The following is an 18834-nucleotide window of genomic DNA, read 5'->3' as shown; positions in this document are numbered from 1 at the left end:
CGAGTGAGCCGTTCACTGTTTTGTGTTGCTCATACGTTTAATTTTTTCCGCAACACAACCGAGTGACACATCGGCGAACAGAACAATAACGAACCAAATGCTGGCGAATTTTCATCATTTTTTCTTTGTCTCTCTTTTCATTCTTTCCCACATTGTCCACATACAAAATAAATAATAAAAAAAAGCCAAATAAAACATAGAATCTGTTAAAACAAAATAATCTCTGTAATTTAGAGTGATTTTGGGAACTGTAGCATTCGCTTCAACATTTATTTTTTTTTTTGCATATTTCTTCATCACGTCGCCCATCGTGAGACATCCGAAAGCGATAGGAAGAAGAAAGAACACAATTTTTTCATTCTTTGTTGTATGTTTTTTTCTGTTGTTGTTGCATATTTCGATTTATTGTTATGGATGCGTGTAAATACGGTTATTTGTTGTGTCATTTTCAATAGACCGTGTCAAATATTTAGTTGAGCCAATTAGTGAAGAAGGCAACCAATACACAGAAAATTAACACGCATCTCTAAAACGTTGATAAATAAAAAGCGAGATCAAAAAAATAAGATCGTTGATTAAACAGTGAGTACTCAATTGGTGTGGAATCAAACGGTTGTATATCGACAGCAATGGAACAAACAGTGTTAGTGTATGTCATGAATGGAAGACTCAATGCAAATATTGACTTGACTGAATCTATCTAAAGTGTTGGGCCAATGAATCAGCTCTCATTAATCCACGATACACGAAAATACAGTCGCTTCATCAGCATCATCATCATCATCATCATCATCATCGCACAAGCAAACTTAATTGATGGCAAACGAAAAATGAGCCCAAATTCAAATGAATAGCATAATTAAGACTGTTTAGAGACACTTGCAACGTAATTTTAGAATGATAGCCTAGCTGTAACGACAGGATTAAACGGATCAAATTGAGAAAAAAAATACTTTGTCAAGATATTTATTTATTTATTTTGTGTCTATATATTTTTTTCTTCTCATTTTATTTCATCTTCATTCGTATTTGCGTGTTTTTTCACGCTGCTTCAAATGAAAAATATCACATCATTTTTCTAAGCCACTGTTTGTGTATTATTTTTTGTGTGTCTTCGTTGTGTCCGTCTTTGCCTTTCTCGATGCTTGTTTATTTGGTCTACTCCATAAATGCGTGTGACATGTGTTTTCTTTTTTCTCTCTCTCTCTCTCTCTCTCTCTCTCTCTCTTTCTCTCTCTCTCTCTTTCTTCTTGATCTTTTCAATCTTTTTTCGTCGCCACCGATTTTTTTGTCTATTTTTCATCGTATCAGGCATTTGTTGTTATTGTTGTTACTGTTGCTCTGAGCCCCTGAACGAAGTCAAACGTCAATTGTCTATATGTGTATGTGTGATCACATCGTGTTTTTGAACGTAATTTGTGGATTCCTTGGACGTTTCTCATGTGTCACTTTGAGAACAACAAATGTAAACTTTGATGATTTGTGTTTGTTTGGCTGAAAGATAAACATTGCAATATGTTGCATGCAAGTGAACTTGCGCTCAAGCACAAAAGTTCATTTCACACTTTTCGCTCGAAAGAAAAAGCAGAAGCAACGACAAATTCATGGCTGAATATTCGACATTTAGATTGATTCATTGCTTCTGCGTTCGTTCGTTTTTTTCTGTTATTCGAAAAAAAATTGAACCTGTCTTTCCCCACTTCGTACACACGGTGGTGTGTGCACGGCGCGCTTCTGATCGCGAAATGCATGCGATCGACTCGAATAAGTAAAATACATGTGATCTGTCTTCAGAAACACGCAGAAGGAGAGACCGATCAAATGTTCTATTTTTAATGTGCATTTTAAGAATAGTGACCGCTGACACATTTGCATCAAACACATTAACACCCGAAGCAACAACAACCGACACACGATGAGGAAAACTCACATACAATAGACTAGGCTATATTCATCGCTAGATTTCCCGACACATGATATGTGTAAGTTCGGGCCAGGAAGCAAAAAAAAAAGTAATAGAAGAAAAACGAAGGATACAAGAGAGAAATGAAATAAAACACAATCGACCGCAACGTGTGGCTGCAAATAAAATGAAAAACGTAAATACAAAACGGCGCACATTTCGGCACATCGTGTGTGACGCACAGAGAGAGTGAGTGCCCGAATGTAAATGAATTTTAAAGATGAAAAGAGATGATATGAACACACATTGAAAATACAGTGGCCGGAGCGATGTGCTTAGAACGCATATTAGTATTAGCACCGAGGCTGACTTACTGTACATTACGAACTGACTTCGTCGCACAGAGTAACAGCTCTAAATAGAGAGTTTGTTTTGTTTATCGAACGGCGAATGATTACATCTGCTTTCACAGAATTCGCTTCAGACCCCTGAGCACACAGTTCACACATTCACTCACCCAATTCTCTTTCATTTCGCTTTCTCACTCTCTCCTCTCGTCTCGTACATAACCGAAATAATATATCCGAACAGCAGCACTTTGTGATGAAAAAAAACACATCAGATGAAATTCAAATGTAACGAGATCAAGAGAAGTTCGCGCGCGCGGATCACCACACCGATAGTAAACATAAATCGTGCTCTTTCGTCAGCTATTACTTTGCCCGAGCTCATTAGTTTAGAAATAAACGTCTCGTCGGCGAATTAAACAGAGATAGAGCGAATGAGAGAATAATATGAGCGAGAGAAAACCGAAGCTATCAGCCGAACGTAAACAATCGATTTGCAACATTTTAAATTGTTGCTGAATTTGAAATAATACACAAGCTCGAACACTGGACTGAACAAGCCGAGCAGTCAGCAGAGATGCTTAAAGTGTAAATGTAAATTGTTTTTAGTGTGGAAAATTGTTCATTTTCCGATTATTGTTCATTGCTTAGTCAAATTAAGTGCTTGTTCGTTCACTTGTCACGAATTGGACAACGATAAAAGGAACAAAACCATCGGCCAACTAATTAATAGTTCGGTGGAAATCATTGCCAATAAGAAGCGTGCATAACATTCATTGTTTGCTCAAAACTTATCTCATGTTGTAATTTCGACCAGTGGTAAAAATCAAGTGCTTAAACACTTAATAGAGCAATTATATCGCATTTAATATCTCGTCACTTCACGTTGAGTTCGAGCGTTAAAAAGCTCATTTCAATTTGCACATGTGTGCGCCGTTCACTTATTTGTGTCTGTGTCTGTGTCTGTGCCTACTCGAGCATCGAGTGTCAGAGCATTGTACATAAAAAATATGGTTGATGTGTCGTTTGCGGTGCCGTTGACTATTGCGTTAAAGACATTTGTGGAAGTCGATCAGACGGTCGACAGTGTTTACGAAAATAAGTGTAACATCATCCGTTAAAACAAATTGATTTTATTAGAAACAAGTGTGAATAAATAAAAGAACACACAACAACCGAAACAGAACGACTCACACAGAATTGAGAAAAAGAAGAGAAGCCAAATGGGAAGAATAAGAGAAAATAAAACCTAATACACACCAACGAAGGGAAGAAGCTCCGAAAAAGAAAACATTGCTCAACATTAATTAAGTCGAATATCGCATTTTCGCCCATTCATCAACACTGATGTGCAAATAGAGAGTTGATAAAAGTACCAAGAGTCAAACATTTGTGCTGCTGCCTCACACTAATACTGCATTGTGGTGAATTTGTGTGTTTTTTCCCGAATGATCAGATGAATTACGGCGATACCATAAGTTTTCGTCCATTTCAGCACATATAATCTTCTGAGTGAATCGAAGACTCAACGTTCTACCTCAAGCAAATAACACACAAAGTCTCTCTCTCTCTCTCTATCCGCTGTCTCGACCTGTAAATCGGGCGAGCGTGCATTAAAAATACAATTTTCTATAACTTATTAAATTGTCTCATCATTGCTCGCTATTTATACTAATAAATGAGCGGGATAAGGCAGCAATTGAAGGTGATTTTTTTTTGCTATTTATTTTTCTTCTTTTTGTTTCCTACATCATTTTCGTTTGGTTCAGTTTTCATCTCGTGCACTTAATTTTTGGTTTTTGTTAGACAGTGAAAATTACGATGCTGTTAATTTATTCCATTCGAATGCTCCCCCTTGGCGCGCGCAATCATGTAAAGTGGTCGATTTTGAAATGCATAAATACATTGTAGTGAGTGTGAGTGAGTGAGTGAGTGAGTGAGTGAGTATGAGTATGAGTACTTTGTTGTAGTAAATTTAAAAAAAAATGCGACAACTGAACCAAACGCGATCATAATTTGATTGATTTATCTGCGACTTTTGTAATTGAGTTCAATTTTTTCTTCTTCTCATCATAAATAAACCGTCTGTTGTTTTCGGTAATTTTCAAAATCTATCATTAAGAGTGCGTAATTTATTCTAATTTTCTCGTCACCTGCACACTTTTCCGATTAGCAAATGATGCTTAGGATACATGTATTATTCTTTTTTGTATATAGAAACATAATGTTTGCACCATTTTCTTTCTGGCTCGATCGAGTTCAATGGATGTGGTTAATACAAAAATAAACGATTTTCATATTTTGGCTGAGAACGATGAAAGATCAAGAAGTTGAAAAAAAAATGAATAACAACAATAATAATAAACGGAAAATGAATGAATGTGCATGTTCGCACACAACTGAAATCATTTCGCTCAGAATAATTATGACAAAAGGTGCTTCGGGACCGAAAACAAAGAATAAAAACTTGAAAAATACGTTTTTCTTCATTATAGCTCATTGTCATTGTTTCAAAAAGTAAAACGCAGAACAATCGCAAATATTAGACAATAGAAAATAGATTATACAACTTAGAGACAATCAGCGAAAATGAGTTTTAGAGAGGAAATAAATGTCTCGATTTAATGAGAAATATAGTTGTTGCTCCAAACAATTTGTCGCGTCGATGAGTGCTGACGACTTTGATCATCATACTCGCGCTGTATTCATTCTTTTTTCATTTTGTCGAAAACAACAGCTCACTCACACATATTTATTGAGCAACACACGCTCTTTTCGTCCGGCTCCCCTGATCTCAATACATTATTGAACTCGTGAAAATGATGAAAATGCACGGCATCGAGAGGAAACAATGCCGGGCATGTGATCCATTCAAGACTCAAATGGTTTCGGGCAACATTTTGACAGCCAAAAGTATTTAGGCAATTTCACAGTAGCCCAATCTCAGTGCACGATGCCAACTAAATTGCCGGTTCATTAGATCACGATCTCATGTTGTGCTCAGTATTTATAATTCACCGTCGTAGTTTCCTTCTCTTTTAAACCAACTACAATTTTATATGATGCTATCGTTAATATAAAAATAATAAGTCACACTTTTAATTAGCTATTTTTTGCACAGCACCTAAGCAGATAATTATCAATAAGTTATTTATACATTCGCAGAAAATATTAGTCAATTGCATTTGCTGTCGCTCGATTATTTCATGTTTGTGCGGAATCGGAGTCGAAGCTTCTAAGAATAGATTTAAAGAAAGCAATAAAAATGAGCTTTTCCGTGTATCGGTTTAAGCTTGTCACTTGGTTTCGAAATGGATTTATTGTTGTTGTTGTTTGATATCCATATTTGTTTTTTGCACAAAGTCCTAAAGCTGCACACCGTAGATCATTCAAATTGTACCTGTCAGAATCGTTTTTTTTCTCTCCACAGTAATAAGTTCTGGGAATCTCAATTAAAATTCAGACATACGCTTTGTTTTGCAGATGTTGGGCTCCGCGCTTATCGGGCGACGACATAAGGTGAGTGTCGCACTAATAACTCTATCGAACAGCACAAATGTCAATGTCAACAAAAGGTGAATTGCGTAATGTTGGTGTCAATTTTTTTTTTCAGGATCATGTGAAGAAAAAGGGGTTCACTGAAGAGGAGCTACATGGTAAATTCCATTTTTTCAAAAAATTCATTTGACAACTTAAGTTCATATACAACAAAATTAATGATATGCATCTAATACTTCTGTCATTCATCATAGAAACCAACTATCGCTAGTATAGAAAATAAACAGTTGTCGGTACAATCGTCAAAAATTCCTGTTAATATCTGATACAGGTGATAGTGACATGGGAGTAAAGCAAATAAAATGAAACACAAAATACGCACACCGCAAACAAACACACATACAGAGAAAGAGAGAGAGAGAGAGAGAGAGAGAAAGAGAGAGAGAGAGAGAGAGAGAGAGAGAGAGAGAGAGAGAACGATAGCAATAACGAATCGCAAGTTAGACTAATTACTATTTATTTCACAAGTTGCTTTTTCCACTGTCGCTGTGTCTCCGTCACCTGTAGACAGCCAGTGTTTTGTATGTCGAAATTGCCGAAAATTCCGATGAATATTAATAATAATTCTGTTATAGTGTGAATTATTTATTTTTGTACGAAACATGTCGGAAAAGTAATATGCCAAATCGATGCGAATTTCAAGGTACGCCAAACGGTACTTTTCATTCGTTCGCACAAAAACTTTGTCTATGCAGCTTTCGTGCCCATCATTCTTGGCCGAAATTTTTATTTGCTTTTTTCCGTAAGCAGCCACTTTTATCGAATAAAAATTGCGCTATCTTGGCTGTAGCAAGCAACAGTTGAGTATGTTTTTTTATTCTGATGATAAGTGATATTACTCAGATAAGACAGTTAATCAATTTGGAAAATAATAAAAAAGAACGTCGACGACGACGACGACGACGACGATGACCGTATCTCAATGAAAAAGTGAGATAGCATTCGAAGCATTTGTTTTGACTTGAAATAAGTCCCGCGATGACGAGATACAGTGATCAAATTGAGCCCTTGAAACATATATTCGAATAAGAGAAAACGAAATTCCATTAAAAATTTTCGTTTAACAATTAATTGCCAATTCGTTTCCCATTTTTCGGTTGAACATTCTATTTTTCTTATCCAAAGTAAAAAAGTGTAGATTGCGTAAGAAAAATGATTTTCAAAGACAGTGAAATCTGTAAGTAGATACAAACAAACCGACAAAAAAAAACACGAAAACAAATATGCAATTTCCAGTGAAACGTTTTGTTGTGTTCTACTCAGTGTGTGCTATCTCATAATAATTGCATTGAATTTGATATGTCAATGAATGGATTTTTGCTTGAGAAACCATCATTTATCGGTACGCGCGCGTTGCAGCGCAGGGGGTGCATTTTATGCAGGTCATTATGATATGCGGCAAAGTTTTTCTTTTCTTTCTCCATTACGCGCCGTCAATAAATCATTTCAACAACAACAACACAATTTTCTTAGAGCAATACCATTCCAATCGGTCGGAAGGCAATCGAATCGACTTATGTATATGATTTACTCGTGTGTTCTTCTCGCTCTCAAAGGATAGGAAACCTTTGTAATGGGAAAGAAACAAGTGCATTGTTGCTCATTTTAGAGAATGAAATACAAACATCCGAAGCAGTGGTGATTGTGCGCACAAGAAGAAAACCATGTAGAATTGTGCCGATTGGAATTGGTAATATTGAAACACACGGTAGATTCCATCCGTTAGATTGTTATTTTCGCAAAATAGTCGCACGTGTAGTGTGCACGTATCGTTTGTGATCCTTTATCCGCGCTGATTAGTTTGCTGGTAATCAAAGCCAACCCAGCCGATGTTTGGTCGGTCGTTCGTTCGTTCGTTCGTTCGTTCTTTAGTTCGTTTCATTTGGTTTGCTCACTTGCTCAACTCGAATTTTGCTTTCCATTCAAAACAACACGATAAAACACACAACATTCTGCCAACGTTGAAACAGTTGTTTTGGTGCATCGTAGTTACGGTAATTTGCTTACTATTATACCCGTTGCGAGTTTCATGTGGAAAATATCGACTTTAGTCGAGCTTCATTCAGCCGGCCAACACGGTGATATACAACTCACTGTTTGGCAACTTACGTTACATAAATTTATTGTTCAATCAAAAAGCGCAAAAAAGCCAAATGTGAACACTGTACAAAGAAAGAACAAAGCAATAAAAACCAAGAACAACAACAACGACAGGGGACAAAAAAAATAAGACGAACCAAAACCTGAAGTGATCACTGCAGTCATTTTCAGTCGGAATTCTTGTTGTGGTCCGTGTGTTTTGTGAAAAGAGCGAAAATTATTTTTGTTCGCTTTCAACGTTTCAATGTGCTTTTAAGACGAATTAGGAAATGCAACGAGTCAACATGAACCATATACCACCGAATTCATTCGACCTCGATAGTGCGTATAACTTCATTATGAAACATTTAATTTTAATATCTATGCCTAATTATCCGAAATGATGGGAACGGCGCGACGTGTGCGGATGTCTCTGGGTTTTTTGTTGTTGTTGTTTTCGCTTTAATTTGTGCAAAGTGTTGTCGTCGGTTTTAGGACTCATGCTCATTTACACATGTCGCATCTCGGGTTGATTTTCATTTTAAATTTAAACTAATTATTATTTGTGTGGTTATTGTGCGAAATTGAAATGGACCAATTTTGAAAAGTGGGATTATTATGCTATTTGTAATGCAAATTTTTCATTTGCCATTTAGAAGCAGGACCAGCTCAAGCGCAAATTTCGCGAATCTTCGAAAAAAAAACCGCACAACATAATTCGCTTGAATGATCCGAACCAAAACTATGTCAATTATTCGGTAATATTCTCCCTACAAATACACCTTGATTTGGAAAAATTGACAAAAACGCCAATTTTGTGGTAATCAAGTTGAAAATGATTGAGGTATTTTGCGCAATTTTTGCATCTCACTCAGTGAAAATTGCATGAGAAGTTTTCTCTTACATTTCACACAAATTTGGCGAGAAATGTGTCTTAGGCTGAACATTGCAAATTTTCATTATTTCACAAAAAAAATGCGCATTTCTGATTCAAAACCACAAAACTCATCTGAAGATCATTTTAGTTACAGCCAACATAAAATTCATTGTGGTATGGTAAAATATTCCACTATGGTAAAATTTTCATTGGTTAACCTTTCCGTAACAGAAAAATGCCCATAAATTGTTTAGTTTTTGTAGAAAACTATTAAGTGCCTATTATATTCATGTTCAACAACATGATTATCAATTCAATACCGTACAATTCGATGTAGTTTGTATCACTTTGCCAGTGGATGTCAAAAGTATTCAATCAGGTTGAATAAAAGCACGGAAAAAACTGCACTTCACCATCGTGATCACCTTCGTAGCCGCGTCCGATGAAGGTGTCCATCATAAAGTTGTGCAAATAAAAGTTATCTGATGTGCGAATGGTAATCTGTGAAGGCCTTGTCGACTCATAAAATCCTTCCGATTTTCCGCGCACTAACATCAAGTGAATGGTTTGGAGCGAAAATGTAATACAGAAAAGTTCAGCGGAAAAATGTCAAATGAAAATTGATAGCTATATAGTTCACTATAGTTTACTATACAGTTTACCGTATAGCTATCCCTTTTCCGCTCATTCATCATCGACATTTTTCCGCTCAACTTTTCTGTAATACATTTTCGCTCCAAACCATTCAAGTGTATAGGCATTGTGAGTGAAAGTGCGCTAATTGCACCTGTATTGCAATTTTATGGCCAGTTAATAGTCGAGTGGAGTGTGTGTGTGTGTTTGTGTGTTTGTGTGTCCTTAGACGTTTCACAGTCAGATTTTATGTTGTTACTGTTTCATATTGGACGTCCTTTCGAGCATCGTGATATTTATCGGCATGACGTAAATATGTTGTCATTTGCATAAGCGCATACAACGGAGAAAGTGAATTAAATGTGTGTTCAAAGCACATTCAATACATATTGATAATGGTTTGTTGTTCCTAGCACACGGCAAACCAACGTTCACCCCCTTGTTGTTGTTTTTCTCATTCTTTTATATTTTATTGATCAATGGAATTCTCTCCATATGTGTCTAACGTGCATATATAGACGTATATAATATGCAGAGTCAAACAAAGAAGCTTAACCCGTGTGAAATTTTTTTTAGATTTGCGAATAGCGTTTGAATTGCTGGATCGAAACCAGGATGGGCGTGTTACGGCCGGCGAGCTGCAATTTATGTTAAAAAATTTGGGTATCATTGTGCGAGACGAGCTAATCGACGATCTCATCAAAGAAGCTAGTCATGGTGGTAACCAACGACCCTTAAATAAAATCCAAGTAAACACGAGCAAAATCCATTAAACCATTCGATTTGCGCTTTGTTATTCCTTTTAGGCAATGGTCGAATGGACGAAAAAGAGTTTCGCCAGTGGATCCAACGAATTCAGTCACTGCAAGAGGAATCAACGGTCAGCCCATCCACTTCACAGTCACAGTCACAGTCACAGTCACAATCCGAAACGGATGACGATATCACACAAGACTTAATAGCAGCGTTTCGGTAAGGATATAGCCTCTCATGTATGCGCTGCTTCGGTCGTTTAATGCAAATTATGGCATTTTCGTTTGCAAGAAGCAACGAAAAATAAGCAACAACAACCACCGACTATTATTACCATATAAAAGCCCATCAAAGAAATCATGAAATGGCCCATTCGAAAGCAATTTCAAGCGTTTCGATGAATTGAATCGAACTGAAAATTATCGCCACTGAAACATTATCATTAAATCTTAAAAATAGTCGCAAATCACTGGCGGTTCTCTTGGATTAAGCATTTGAATTAGTAACGGTTTGAAAATCGTTTGGCGGGCTTTTGGATCGTGTTTTAGTTGTCGTTTTTCTTTGCGCCTCTGATGGGCACACACGCAATGTGGAGGTGTGAGCTTAGCTGTGTATGGAAGTGTGTCTGCGCAATAATTCTTGAGTGCTATTTCATTGTTTGATTTCGAATTCATTTGATGTGTGCGATAAAGCGGCATACGTTGCTTTTTTTCGTTTCTCTCATGTTATTTTTTTTCCCTTCTTTTCTCTGCCTTTCTCCCCCTTTCTCTCTATTGCGTTTTTCGTCTTGGACTTTATGTTATTTTCCTTTCGGCGTTGGGTCTGATTGTTGCGATTGCTAAGGGTTTTTGATCGCGACGGTAATGGATACATAACACGCGATGAGCTTCAAATAGCGATGGAAATGATGCAGGAAAACGTTACCGAGACGCAAGTTAATGAAATGCTGCAATTAGCGGACCTCGACAAAGACGGAAAAATAAACTATGAGGAGTTTGTGCGATTGCTGCTCTAAACAACGAATTCTTCAACTATGAAGGTAACAAAAAGAAAGAAAAAAAAAACAAGTGAAAGAAAATCATTGCTGATTTTTTTCTTCTGACTTTGGCTTTCAAATACCAAGAAATCAAGTATTTGCAAATGAAACAACAAATAAACGACATTCAAGCGATAATTTTCATTTTTTTCTGCATTCTTTTGTTTAGAATTTGTGCGATTGCCCTGAACAACGAATTCTTACGGTGCTGCTGATTACTTGTTAAGATTATGATGGGAAATTTAACAATTTTTTAATGGCGGACATGGTCCGAAACGAATTTTTAATTGTTGTTTTATTTTCGATCATTGAAGTTCTCTTATTATTCTTCTTTGTTGGTAAATTGCGTTTTAAACAAACAAACAAAAAATAATAATTGTAGCATTAAGAGAATCGTTTCATGTGCCGTGTGTGCGATTTTGAATTAAGAAATTTATATATTATTATACATCATACATATAGGATGATTCGATGAATAAGATAATTGAAGGGGAAAAAAATGAAAAACTTAAATGCTCCAGTCATGAAATACGATCGTGAACGTTTTGAAATAAATTTTGTTCTAATATTGAAATGCAACTAGTCAAATAGTGAATGTGTGTTCGTTTTTTCTTTCATTTTTTTCTTTTCTGTGCTTGTCGTTTTTGGGCGGAAGCAAAGCCAAAATACATTTTTGTGTGAAATATCGCATCGCATTGATCAAAGACCACGAAAAATTGCACTGCAACATTTTGGCGAAAATGCAATTAATCATCGTTGAAATAAACGATGTAAACACAAATATCGGCAATAAATCTGCATATCGTCGATATAGTGCCAAAAATTGTGGTTTTAAATAGAGTATATGAGTGAAACAGCTGTTAAATAACTGCTGCTATATGCCAAATTATACTTCCATTTTTTTATATATTTTTTTCGTTTACAAGACAAATCGAAAAATCGACAATATTCAAAGAAAAAAAAATCACTCAAAACTTGTAAGTAATTTCCTAAGCGTAATAAGATGATGAAAGGATGGATAAGTTGAATTTTTCTTACGTGCTGCTATTTCAATCCGTGTCAGATTCAATATCTGTCAACATTTGCACGATTCAAATCATTTTAATGATTAAAATTATGCAATTCAATCGTTGACATTCTTCTGCAAATGAATTATTTTGATCAACGATTATCAATTTTTTGCTGATATGCTGAGCATTCCGGGCGATCACATGCTAGATTTTTCATAAATTTAGAATGAGGTGATTTTATCGGAGCAAAAAATGGAAAGAGAAGGAGAAAAAAACAACAAATTCATTTGACCGCATAACGAGTGTTGCGGTACAGCGCCAACAAAATGTCAAAGTCGAATTACGAACCGGGTCACGAGTCTATCAAAGTAGGCGAGACCCTACTGGTAGCAACATCACAGAAAATCAACGAACTTTTTTCCAGTTATCACCGAAACGATTTGCGTTTCAAAACCACGCGCCTAATTCGTGTGAAAATTTAATTTTGGAAAAAGCCGGGTCCAACATAAAATCACACATGAAAATGCATTTTATGAGCCGAAAAAGATGAAAAAAAATCGAACGAGATATTCGATTGATAGGTTAACAATCTCGATTACGAATTGACTAGAAGAGCGATAAGAGTAGTACGGCAATGTGCCGCACACAATTGGTGTGCACCGATGCGTCTCATGACCAAGTCCATGTACTAAACGATAAAATGTCGATAGACAGCACACACACACACAGTGAAAAAGAAATAGAAAAAAGACAAGAGAAGAAATACGTTCGTATTGAAGCAGCAACCGAATGTGGGAACCGAAGTACACCCGATACATGTTCTACATCATACAATGTGCTAAAATTGCGCATGGTTATATTATGGAGAAGAGACGTATGTGAAATTACGATTCGTGCGATTCGTCCAGTCAATGTGAACTATAGAGAGCCGAAAATAAGGGAAAAAGTCTAACTAAGAAGAAGAATCTATCACCCACACGACATATTCAACGATTTTCACATTGTGTGGAACCGTTTGCGCATTTTCCAGCCAACAATCACATTTTTATTCGTTCGGTTTTACAAATACATTTTGGTTATTTTGCTGAATATTTAATGGATTCTGATCCTGATCTGGAAATTATCGAAAAAGATAGCGGTATGTCGTCATTGGGAGGTAGCAAAGATGAAACACCGGAACGACGTGCTGTCATTGTATGTATTCAATTTTGGATTTGGTTTTTTCGAAAAAAAATTTCAATGTGTTCAATGGGATTGATTTTGTGCTTTTGTAGGAGGATGTTGTTGACGAAGAAGCCGAAGCCAAAAACACGGTCGTTGTGAAAAGTTCAAGTGCTGCACAAGACGAAGAAAACTACGATGACGTGAGTTGTTGTTGTTGTTGTTATTGTGACATTTTTCGTTTGGATCGAAACGAATGGAATTAATAAAGGTTTATCTCTCTGTCGCAGGAGCCCGATGAGACTTTCAGCGAACGACTATGGGGATTGACGGAAATGTTTCCAGAGAGTGTTCGAACGGCGTGCGATGTAGCCACAGATTTCTCATTAAGTAGTACAAAAGCACTATACAAATTCTCATGTAACGCATCCTGGATATTCTTCACAAGCTCAATGATCCTGTTTGCGCCCGTCTTGTTCGAAACAGAAAGAGCTCAAATGGCTGAATTGGAGCTGTCACAAAAGCAACGAGTAAGTGTTTCGTTTGCAACGTTCATTGCAACGCTTTGTTATTGTTGATGAGAATGATATGGTGGTGGTGCCCATGAAGAGAAAACTTATATAACATTTATCAACAAAATTGCAACTAAATTCATTGAACACCATCTTTTGATGTTTTCTTTCTCTTCAGGTTTTGCTTGGTCCTGGAGCTGCAATTTCGGGCGGCGGTCCAGGTGGCATGCCAGCATTACCACCAATGCAGCGATAAAGGAAGAACAGAAGAAAAATTCGAACATGTATATGCGAACGAGACATAGCAATTAGAGAACAAAACACAGAGAGACAACTTTTTTTGTGAACATAACCATTTCGTTTGAAAGAGTTAAAAAAAATTTAGATGGGATAACGAAATTCATTGCACTATTAGATTAAATTACAATGAAACATTTGGATATTGTTGTTTTATTTTTGATGCGTATGAAGAAATCAAATGCGCAGCAACTTGGAACACTGTAAAATGTGAAACCAAAAAAAAAGTCGAGACCGAGTTGCATTTCGTATTTGTTATTCTTTACTCTTTGCTTTTTTAAGATGAAAAAAAAAATCAATTCAATACACGCGAATCAATCCGAAAAATTAAAAATAAATCCACGACGTTCATCCGATTTTTTTACTTGTTTCTCTTTGGATTCACGTCTGTATACAAAATTAAATAAGAAAAAACGAACACAAAACAATAATTTTTGATGACAAATAAAAATATCAATTTCATTCAACATACAAACATCTGAGCGTTATCGTTAGGAAAAAAAGAAATTGGTTCACTTTATTTGTTTATATTTATTCCATGCAAATATTTGATGCTCTAATTGTAAATTCATTTTTAAATTATCCATTTTGTTTGCTTAATTATGTAATTTTTCTTTCTTGTTTTTATTGTGTAGCCTTTTAATTTGAAGATGAAAACATTTCTGTCGTGCTGAAATGCAATTTCAATCCAATTCTTGTTCGATTCATTCGGTTTAACAATTCGATGTTGTGTTGCGACCGAAAAAAACCAATCTTGAGTGGTGATGTTGTGTTTTATTTTAGTACGATTCTTCGGAACGACCAAATTTGAAAACGATCGAACCCAAGAAAATGAAAACATTCTGCAGCAGCACACTTATTGCCGGCCAACTGCTCTTGTCTGTAAAAATATAGATATACGATTAGAATTGAGAAATTTTCTATGGACAAAATGCAAACAGCTTCGTAATCAATGCAAAATCACGGAAAATTCTATTTGCACACTAGATGAAGCCAACCAATGTTTTGGAACTGAATGAAGCATTTAAAAAAAATTGAAATAATTAAAATAAGACGTTTCCAAATACTAACTCTCACTGCCGTTCAAGCGAACAATCATCGTCCATACTGCAGCAATGATTGCGGCGAATCCAAGGACGAAACCAACGAAAATCCAAATGCGTGCTCCTCGGGTCTCGAGGCAGCCACCATTGAACGCAACATCACCATTTATCTAATACAACCAGAAAAAAATGGAATTCACAATTATTTGATGCATCAAATCGAAAATAGAGATTTCCAATTTTGTTTACTCACCTGGGCTTGAGAAACTGAATTGACCATGATTAAACTTGCTGTTCCCATTATACCTAAAATAATTTGAAGTGCTGTTGTTTCTCCATATACTGAGATTGCATCGATAAGGAACCACCATCCTGTGAAGAACTACAAACAAATATGCATTTTGTTTAATTCAATTAAAATATGAAATGAAGCGACATGAACTTGACATAACAGAGTAAAAAACTAAGTTGCATTCCAAGTTCAAATCGCATTTGGATTATAATTTCTCCTTCGTTTCAATATGATAATCCCATAAAAATCCATTTATGCGCTGATTTGAGCAAAAGCATTTTTATGCTGAATTGCAAGTCTCATGCAGATAGGAATGATGGGTAAATTGTTCACAGATTTCATTTGCAATGAAGAAAAAAAATTGTGAGTCATTGTTTCTCTTATACTCTATCTATACAAGTAACAATACACTGTATATTTACCAAAACTCCAGCCAATATTGAGGCGAAGGTATTTCGTTGGTTTTCAGCTGAAAACCAAAAACAAGACGTCAAACTATCCCAAATGCTCATGGTTTATATTTCTGCGTTGTTTGTCTGCCACGGAAATAAAACTAATAACAAAACAATAAAAATCTTTGTACGGAAAAATTTCGCCTTTTGTAATGATCGAACAATTACTAGTGTATTATAGAGGTATCAATGTTCGGCTTCAAAACATAACAAAATTTTCTCTTTGTAAGGATGACAGTTGGCTTCGAGACAAACGATATTGGCGAGAGTCGCTGTCATATCAGCGTATTTAGTACACTGTTCTAATTCGAAACGCAAATTTCTGCGCATTGAAGTGGGAAAAATGAAAAATTATTTTCGTTCACAAGTCGATTGCTATGGAGAATGTTCAATAAATTTTGGGATATAAATATTGTCGTTATCAAAAACGATAATCATTTTATTCGGCAGCAAATTGGTGTTGCACAATCCACAAATTGCCATCTGGTTTCGTAAGTATGTTCGATTTCGATTTAGTACAGTGGGCGCGATGGCGCTGAGGTGCATGAAAAATGAGCATCGGGCAAACCGAAGTGAATCGATGAGCGAACATCGTGTCTCAGTCGCTTAGACCGACTTTGCTACCCATCAAAATATATTCTATACCTTCGTTCGCCATCTTCTAGCCGTATCACATTCACGTAATTCTGTTACGTAAGGAGATTGGTAAGAAAAAAAATTTGTTCGCAAAGAAAAAATGTTCTCCGCAATCAAATCGGTGGCTACTAAAGCCGACAATAAAACTTTAATATCGTTTGTGAACCAATTTAATCGCCATTATGCTGCAAAAACCGCAGCTAAGGCTGGAATTGCCGCACAAGGTAAAGTTGTAGCTGTAATTGGTGCTGTTGTCGACGTTCAGTTCCCGGAAAATTTGCCACCAATTCTCAATGCATTGGAGGTTTCAAACCGTTCACCACGATTGGTGTTGGAAGTAGCCCAACATTTGGGTGAAAATACCGTTCGTACAATTGCCATGGATGGTACCGAAGGTTTGGTTCGTGGACAACCAGTTAATGACACGGGCTTCCCAATTCGAATTCCCGTCGGTGCTGAAACATTGGGCCGTATCATGAATGTCATTGGTGAACCTATCGACGAACGTGGTCCAATTGAAACCGATTTGCGTGCTGCAATTCATGCTGAAGCTCCCGAATTCGTTGAGATGAGCGTCGAACAAGAGATCTTGGTCACTGGTATCAAAGTCGTCGATTTGTTGGCCCCATACGTCAAGGGTGGTAAGATTGGTTTGTTCGGTGGTGCTGGTGTCGGAAAAACTGTATTGATCATGGAGTTGATTAACAACGTTGCCAAGGCTCACGGTGGTTACTCAGTGTTCGCTGGTGTCGGTGAACGTACTCGTGAAGGAAATGATTTGTACAATGAAATGATTGAGGGTGGTGTCATCTCACTTAAGGACAAAACTTCGAAGGTCGCACTTGTGTACGGTCAAATGAACGAACCACCAGGCGCCCGTGCTCGTGTCGCTTTGACTGGTTTAACTGTTGCCGAATATTTCCGTGATCAAGAAGGTCAAGATGTGTTGCTCTTCATTGACAACATTTTCCGTTTCACACAAGCCGGTTCGGAAGTGTCTGCCTTGTTGGGTCGTATTCCATCAGCTGTCGGTTACCAACCAACATTGGCCACTGACATGGGTTCTATGCAGGAACGTATTACTACCACCAAGAAGGGTTCCATCACCTCAGTACAAGCTATCTATGTGCCAGCTGACGATTTGACCGATCCTGCTCCAGCCACAACATTCGCTCACTTGGACGCCACCACTGTCTTGTCACGTGCTATTGCTGAATTAGGTAAATTCCATTCTAAGTTTTTCATTTCATACGCATTTGTCGTTGCAAAGAAGAAAAAATGCGGTTCCATTTCAATTGGTTATTCAATCACTCAACGTGATTGCATAACACATACGAAAAAAAACACACGCGTCAAATGTTCTGAGTATCAAAGTTACTAATGCGGCAACGCATTCATGCTCTATTTTCAGGTATTTACCCAGCTGTCGATCCATTGGATTCAACCTCACGTATCATGGACCCCAACGTCATTGGTGCTGAGCACTACAACATTGCTCGTGGTGTGCAAAAGATCTTGCAGGATTACAAATCACTTCAAGATATCATTGCCATTTTGGGTATGGATGAATTGTCTGAAGAAGACAAAGTGACCGTCGCTCGTGCCAGAAAGATCCAACGTTTCTTGTCACAGCCTTTCCAAGTCGCCGAAGTCTTCACTGGCCATGCCGGTAAACTCGTCCCATTGGAAGAAACTATCAAAGGTTAGTGAACCTGAATCGAATAAAATTTCGCCTACATTTTTCATTTGCGGTTAACACAGCAAAAACCAATTTTTTTTCATTGATGTTCCTTTTTTTTCCGATTCGAAATTATATTTATGTGTGATAATAATGGTTGTTCTTGTGTATGTTTCTCAGGTTTCTCGAAGATCTTGGGTGGTGATTATGACCATATCCCAGAAGTCGCATTTTACATGGTCGGTCCAATCGAAGAAGTCGTCGAAAAAGCCGAACGATTGTCGAAGGAAGCCGCTGAAGCCAACAACTAATAAGCAGCCACACAATTTTAAATATTTGAAAAATCCTCCCAGTCGAAAATCAACATCAAGATATAGCAACCAAACTATTATTGAATGATAGAAAAAGAAGACGAACGAATTGTTATGAACGAGTGTCAGAAGAGAACATTCTTTTTCTGTTAATATTTAAGCACATACACACATCATTTGTCTACGCCCAATGGACTCTTGATGTCAAATAATTATAATAAAAACAAAAAAAAAAACTTAAAAAAACACACAAAAC

The 18834-nt window shown here is 36.8% G+C and overlaps 4 protein-coding genes across 11 annotated transcripts; 3 read left to right on the top strand and 1 right to left on the bottom strand.

The window, feature by feature from the left end:
* On the top strand, window positions 1–11781 carry LOC129579295 (calcium-binding protein E63-1). 8 transcript variants are annotated; one of them, XM_055469238.1, is made up of 8 exons: window positions 271–367; window positions 456–582; window positions 5734–5769; window positions 5864–5906; window positions 9974–10117; window positions 10204–10369; window positions 10994–11189; window positions 11356–11781. In XM_055469238.1, the coding sequence occupies exons 3-7, from the start codon at window positions 5734–5736 to the stop codon at window positions 11163–11165; spliced, it is 561 nt and encodes a 186-aa protein (XP_055325213.1). In that variant the 5' UTR covers window positions 271–367; window positions 456–582; the 3' UTR covers window positions 11166–11189; window positions 11356–11781. The 8 variants fall into 8 exon arrangements, with proteins under 8 accessions (XP_055325210.1, XP_055325211.1, XP_055325212.1 ...); XM_055469235.1 differs by having other exon boundaries at window positions 1–3955; XM_055469236.1 differs by having other exon boundaries at window positions 93–3955; window positions 9974–10114.
* Window positions 11782–12906: 1125 nt separating this feature from the next.
* LOC129579298 (mitochondrial import receptor subunit TOM22 homolog) lies at window positions 12907–14641 on the top strand. The gene is made up of 4 exons (XM_055469245.1): window positions 12907–13390; window positions 13471–13560; window positions 13648–13887; window positions 14048–14641. The coding sequence occupies exons 1-4, from the start codon at window positions 13292–13294 to the stop codon at window positions 14123–14125; spliced, it is 507 nt and encodes a 168-aa protein (XP_055325220.1). The 5' UTR covers window positions 12907–13291; the 3' UTR covers window positions 14126–14641.
* A 36-nt stretch (window positions 14642–14677) lies between these two features.
* LOC129579300 (transmembrane protein 50A) lies at window positions 14678–16198 on the bottom strand. The gene is made up of 5 exons (XM_055469247.1): window positions 16122–16198; window positions 15924–16054; window positions 15463–15591; window positions 15238–15379; window positions 14678–15046 (listed from the first exon to the last, which is right to left on the bottom strand). The coding sequence occupies exons 2-5, from the start codon at window positions 16011–16013 to the stop codon at window positions 14946–14948; spliced, it is 462 nt and encodes a 153-aa protein (XP_055325222.1). The 5' UTR covers window positions 16014–16054; window positions 16122–16198; the 3' UTR covers window positions 14678–14945.
* A 315-nt stretch (window positions 16199–16513) lies between these two features.
* LOC129579288 (ATP synthase subunit beta, mitochondrial) lies at window positions 16514–18833 on the top strand. The gene is made up of 3 exons (XM_055469226.1): window positions 16514–17809; window positions 18001–18291; window positions 18448–18833. Exons 1-3 carry the CDS (start codon window positions 16690–16692, stop codon window positions 18576–18578), a joined length of 1542 nt encoding a protein of 513 aa, XP_055325201.1. The 5' UTR covers window positions 16514–16689; the 3' UTR covers window positions 18579–18833.
* The last annotated feature ends 1 nt before the right edge of the window (window position 18834 follows it).

The sequence above is a fragment of the Sitodiplosis mosellana genome, unplaced genomic scaffold (assembly GCF_009176505.1).
Source record: "Sitodiplosis mosellana isolate CC-2019 unplaced genomic scaffold, AAFC_SMos_1.0 Smas_scaffold_6226, whole genome shotgun sequence".
In the NCBI taxonomy this organism is placed as follows: domain Eukaryota; kingdom Metazoa; phylum Arthropoda; class Insecta; order Diptera; family Cecidomyiidae; genus Sitodiplosis; species Sitodiplosis mosellana.
This window is presented reverse-complemented; position numbering and strand designations above follow the sequence as displayed.

Coding starts and splice junctions, on each gene's coding strand:
- LOC129579295 (XM_055469235.1), top strand. CDS start 3,929: ATGAGCGGGATAAGGCAGCAATTGAAG. Junction 3,956..5,733: donor GGATAAGGCAGCAATTGAAG/GTGATTTTTTTT, acceptor TTTGTTTTGCAG/ATGTTGGGCTCCGCGCTTAT. Junction 10,370..10,993: donor GACTTAATAGCAGCGTTTCG/GTAAGGATATAG, acceptor GCGATTGCTAAG/GGTTTTTGATCGCGACGGTA.
- LOC129579298 (XM_055469245.1), top strand. CDS start 13,292: ATGGATTCTGATCCTGATCTGGAAATTATCGAAAAAGATAGCGGTATG. Junction 13,391..13,470: donor CGGAACGACGTGCTGTCATT/GTATGTATTCAA, acceptor GTGCTTTTGTAG/GAGGATGTTGTTGACGAAGA. Junction 13,561..13,647: donor ACGAAGAAAACTACGATGAC/GTGAGTTGTTGT, acceptor TCTCTGTCGCAG/GAGCCCGATGAGACTTTCAG.
- LOC129579300 (XM_055469247.1), bottom strand. CDS start 16,013: ATGAGCATTTGGGATAGTTTGACGTCTTGTTTTTGGTTTTCAGCTGAA. Junction 15,592..15,923: donor CAATATTGGCTGGAGTTTTG/GTAAATATACAG, acceptor ATTTGTTTGTAG/TTCTTCACAGGATGGTGGTT. Junction 15,047..15,237: donor TCGCTTGAACGGCAGTGAGA/GTTAGTATTTGG, acceptor ATATTTTTACAG/ACAAGAGCAGTTGGCCGGCA.
- LOC129579288 (XM_055469226.1), top strand. CDS start 16,690: ATGTTCTCCGCAATCAAATCGGTGGCTACTAAAGCCGACAATAAAACT. Junction 17,810..18,000: donor ACGTGCTATTGCTGAATTAG/GTAAATTCCATT, acceptor CTCTATTTTCAG/GTATTTACCCAGCTGTCGAT. Junction 18,292..18,447: donor ATTGGAAGAAACTATCAAAG/GTTAGTGAACCT, acceptor TATGTTTCTCAG/GTTTCTCGAAGATCTTGGGT.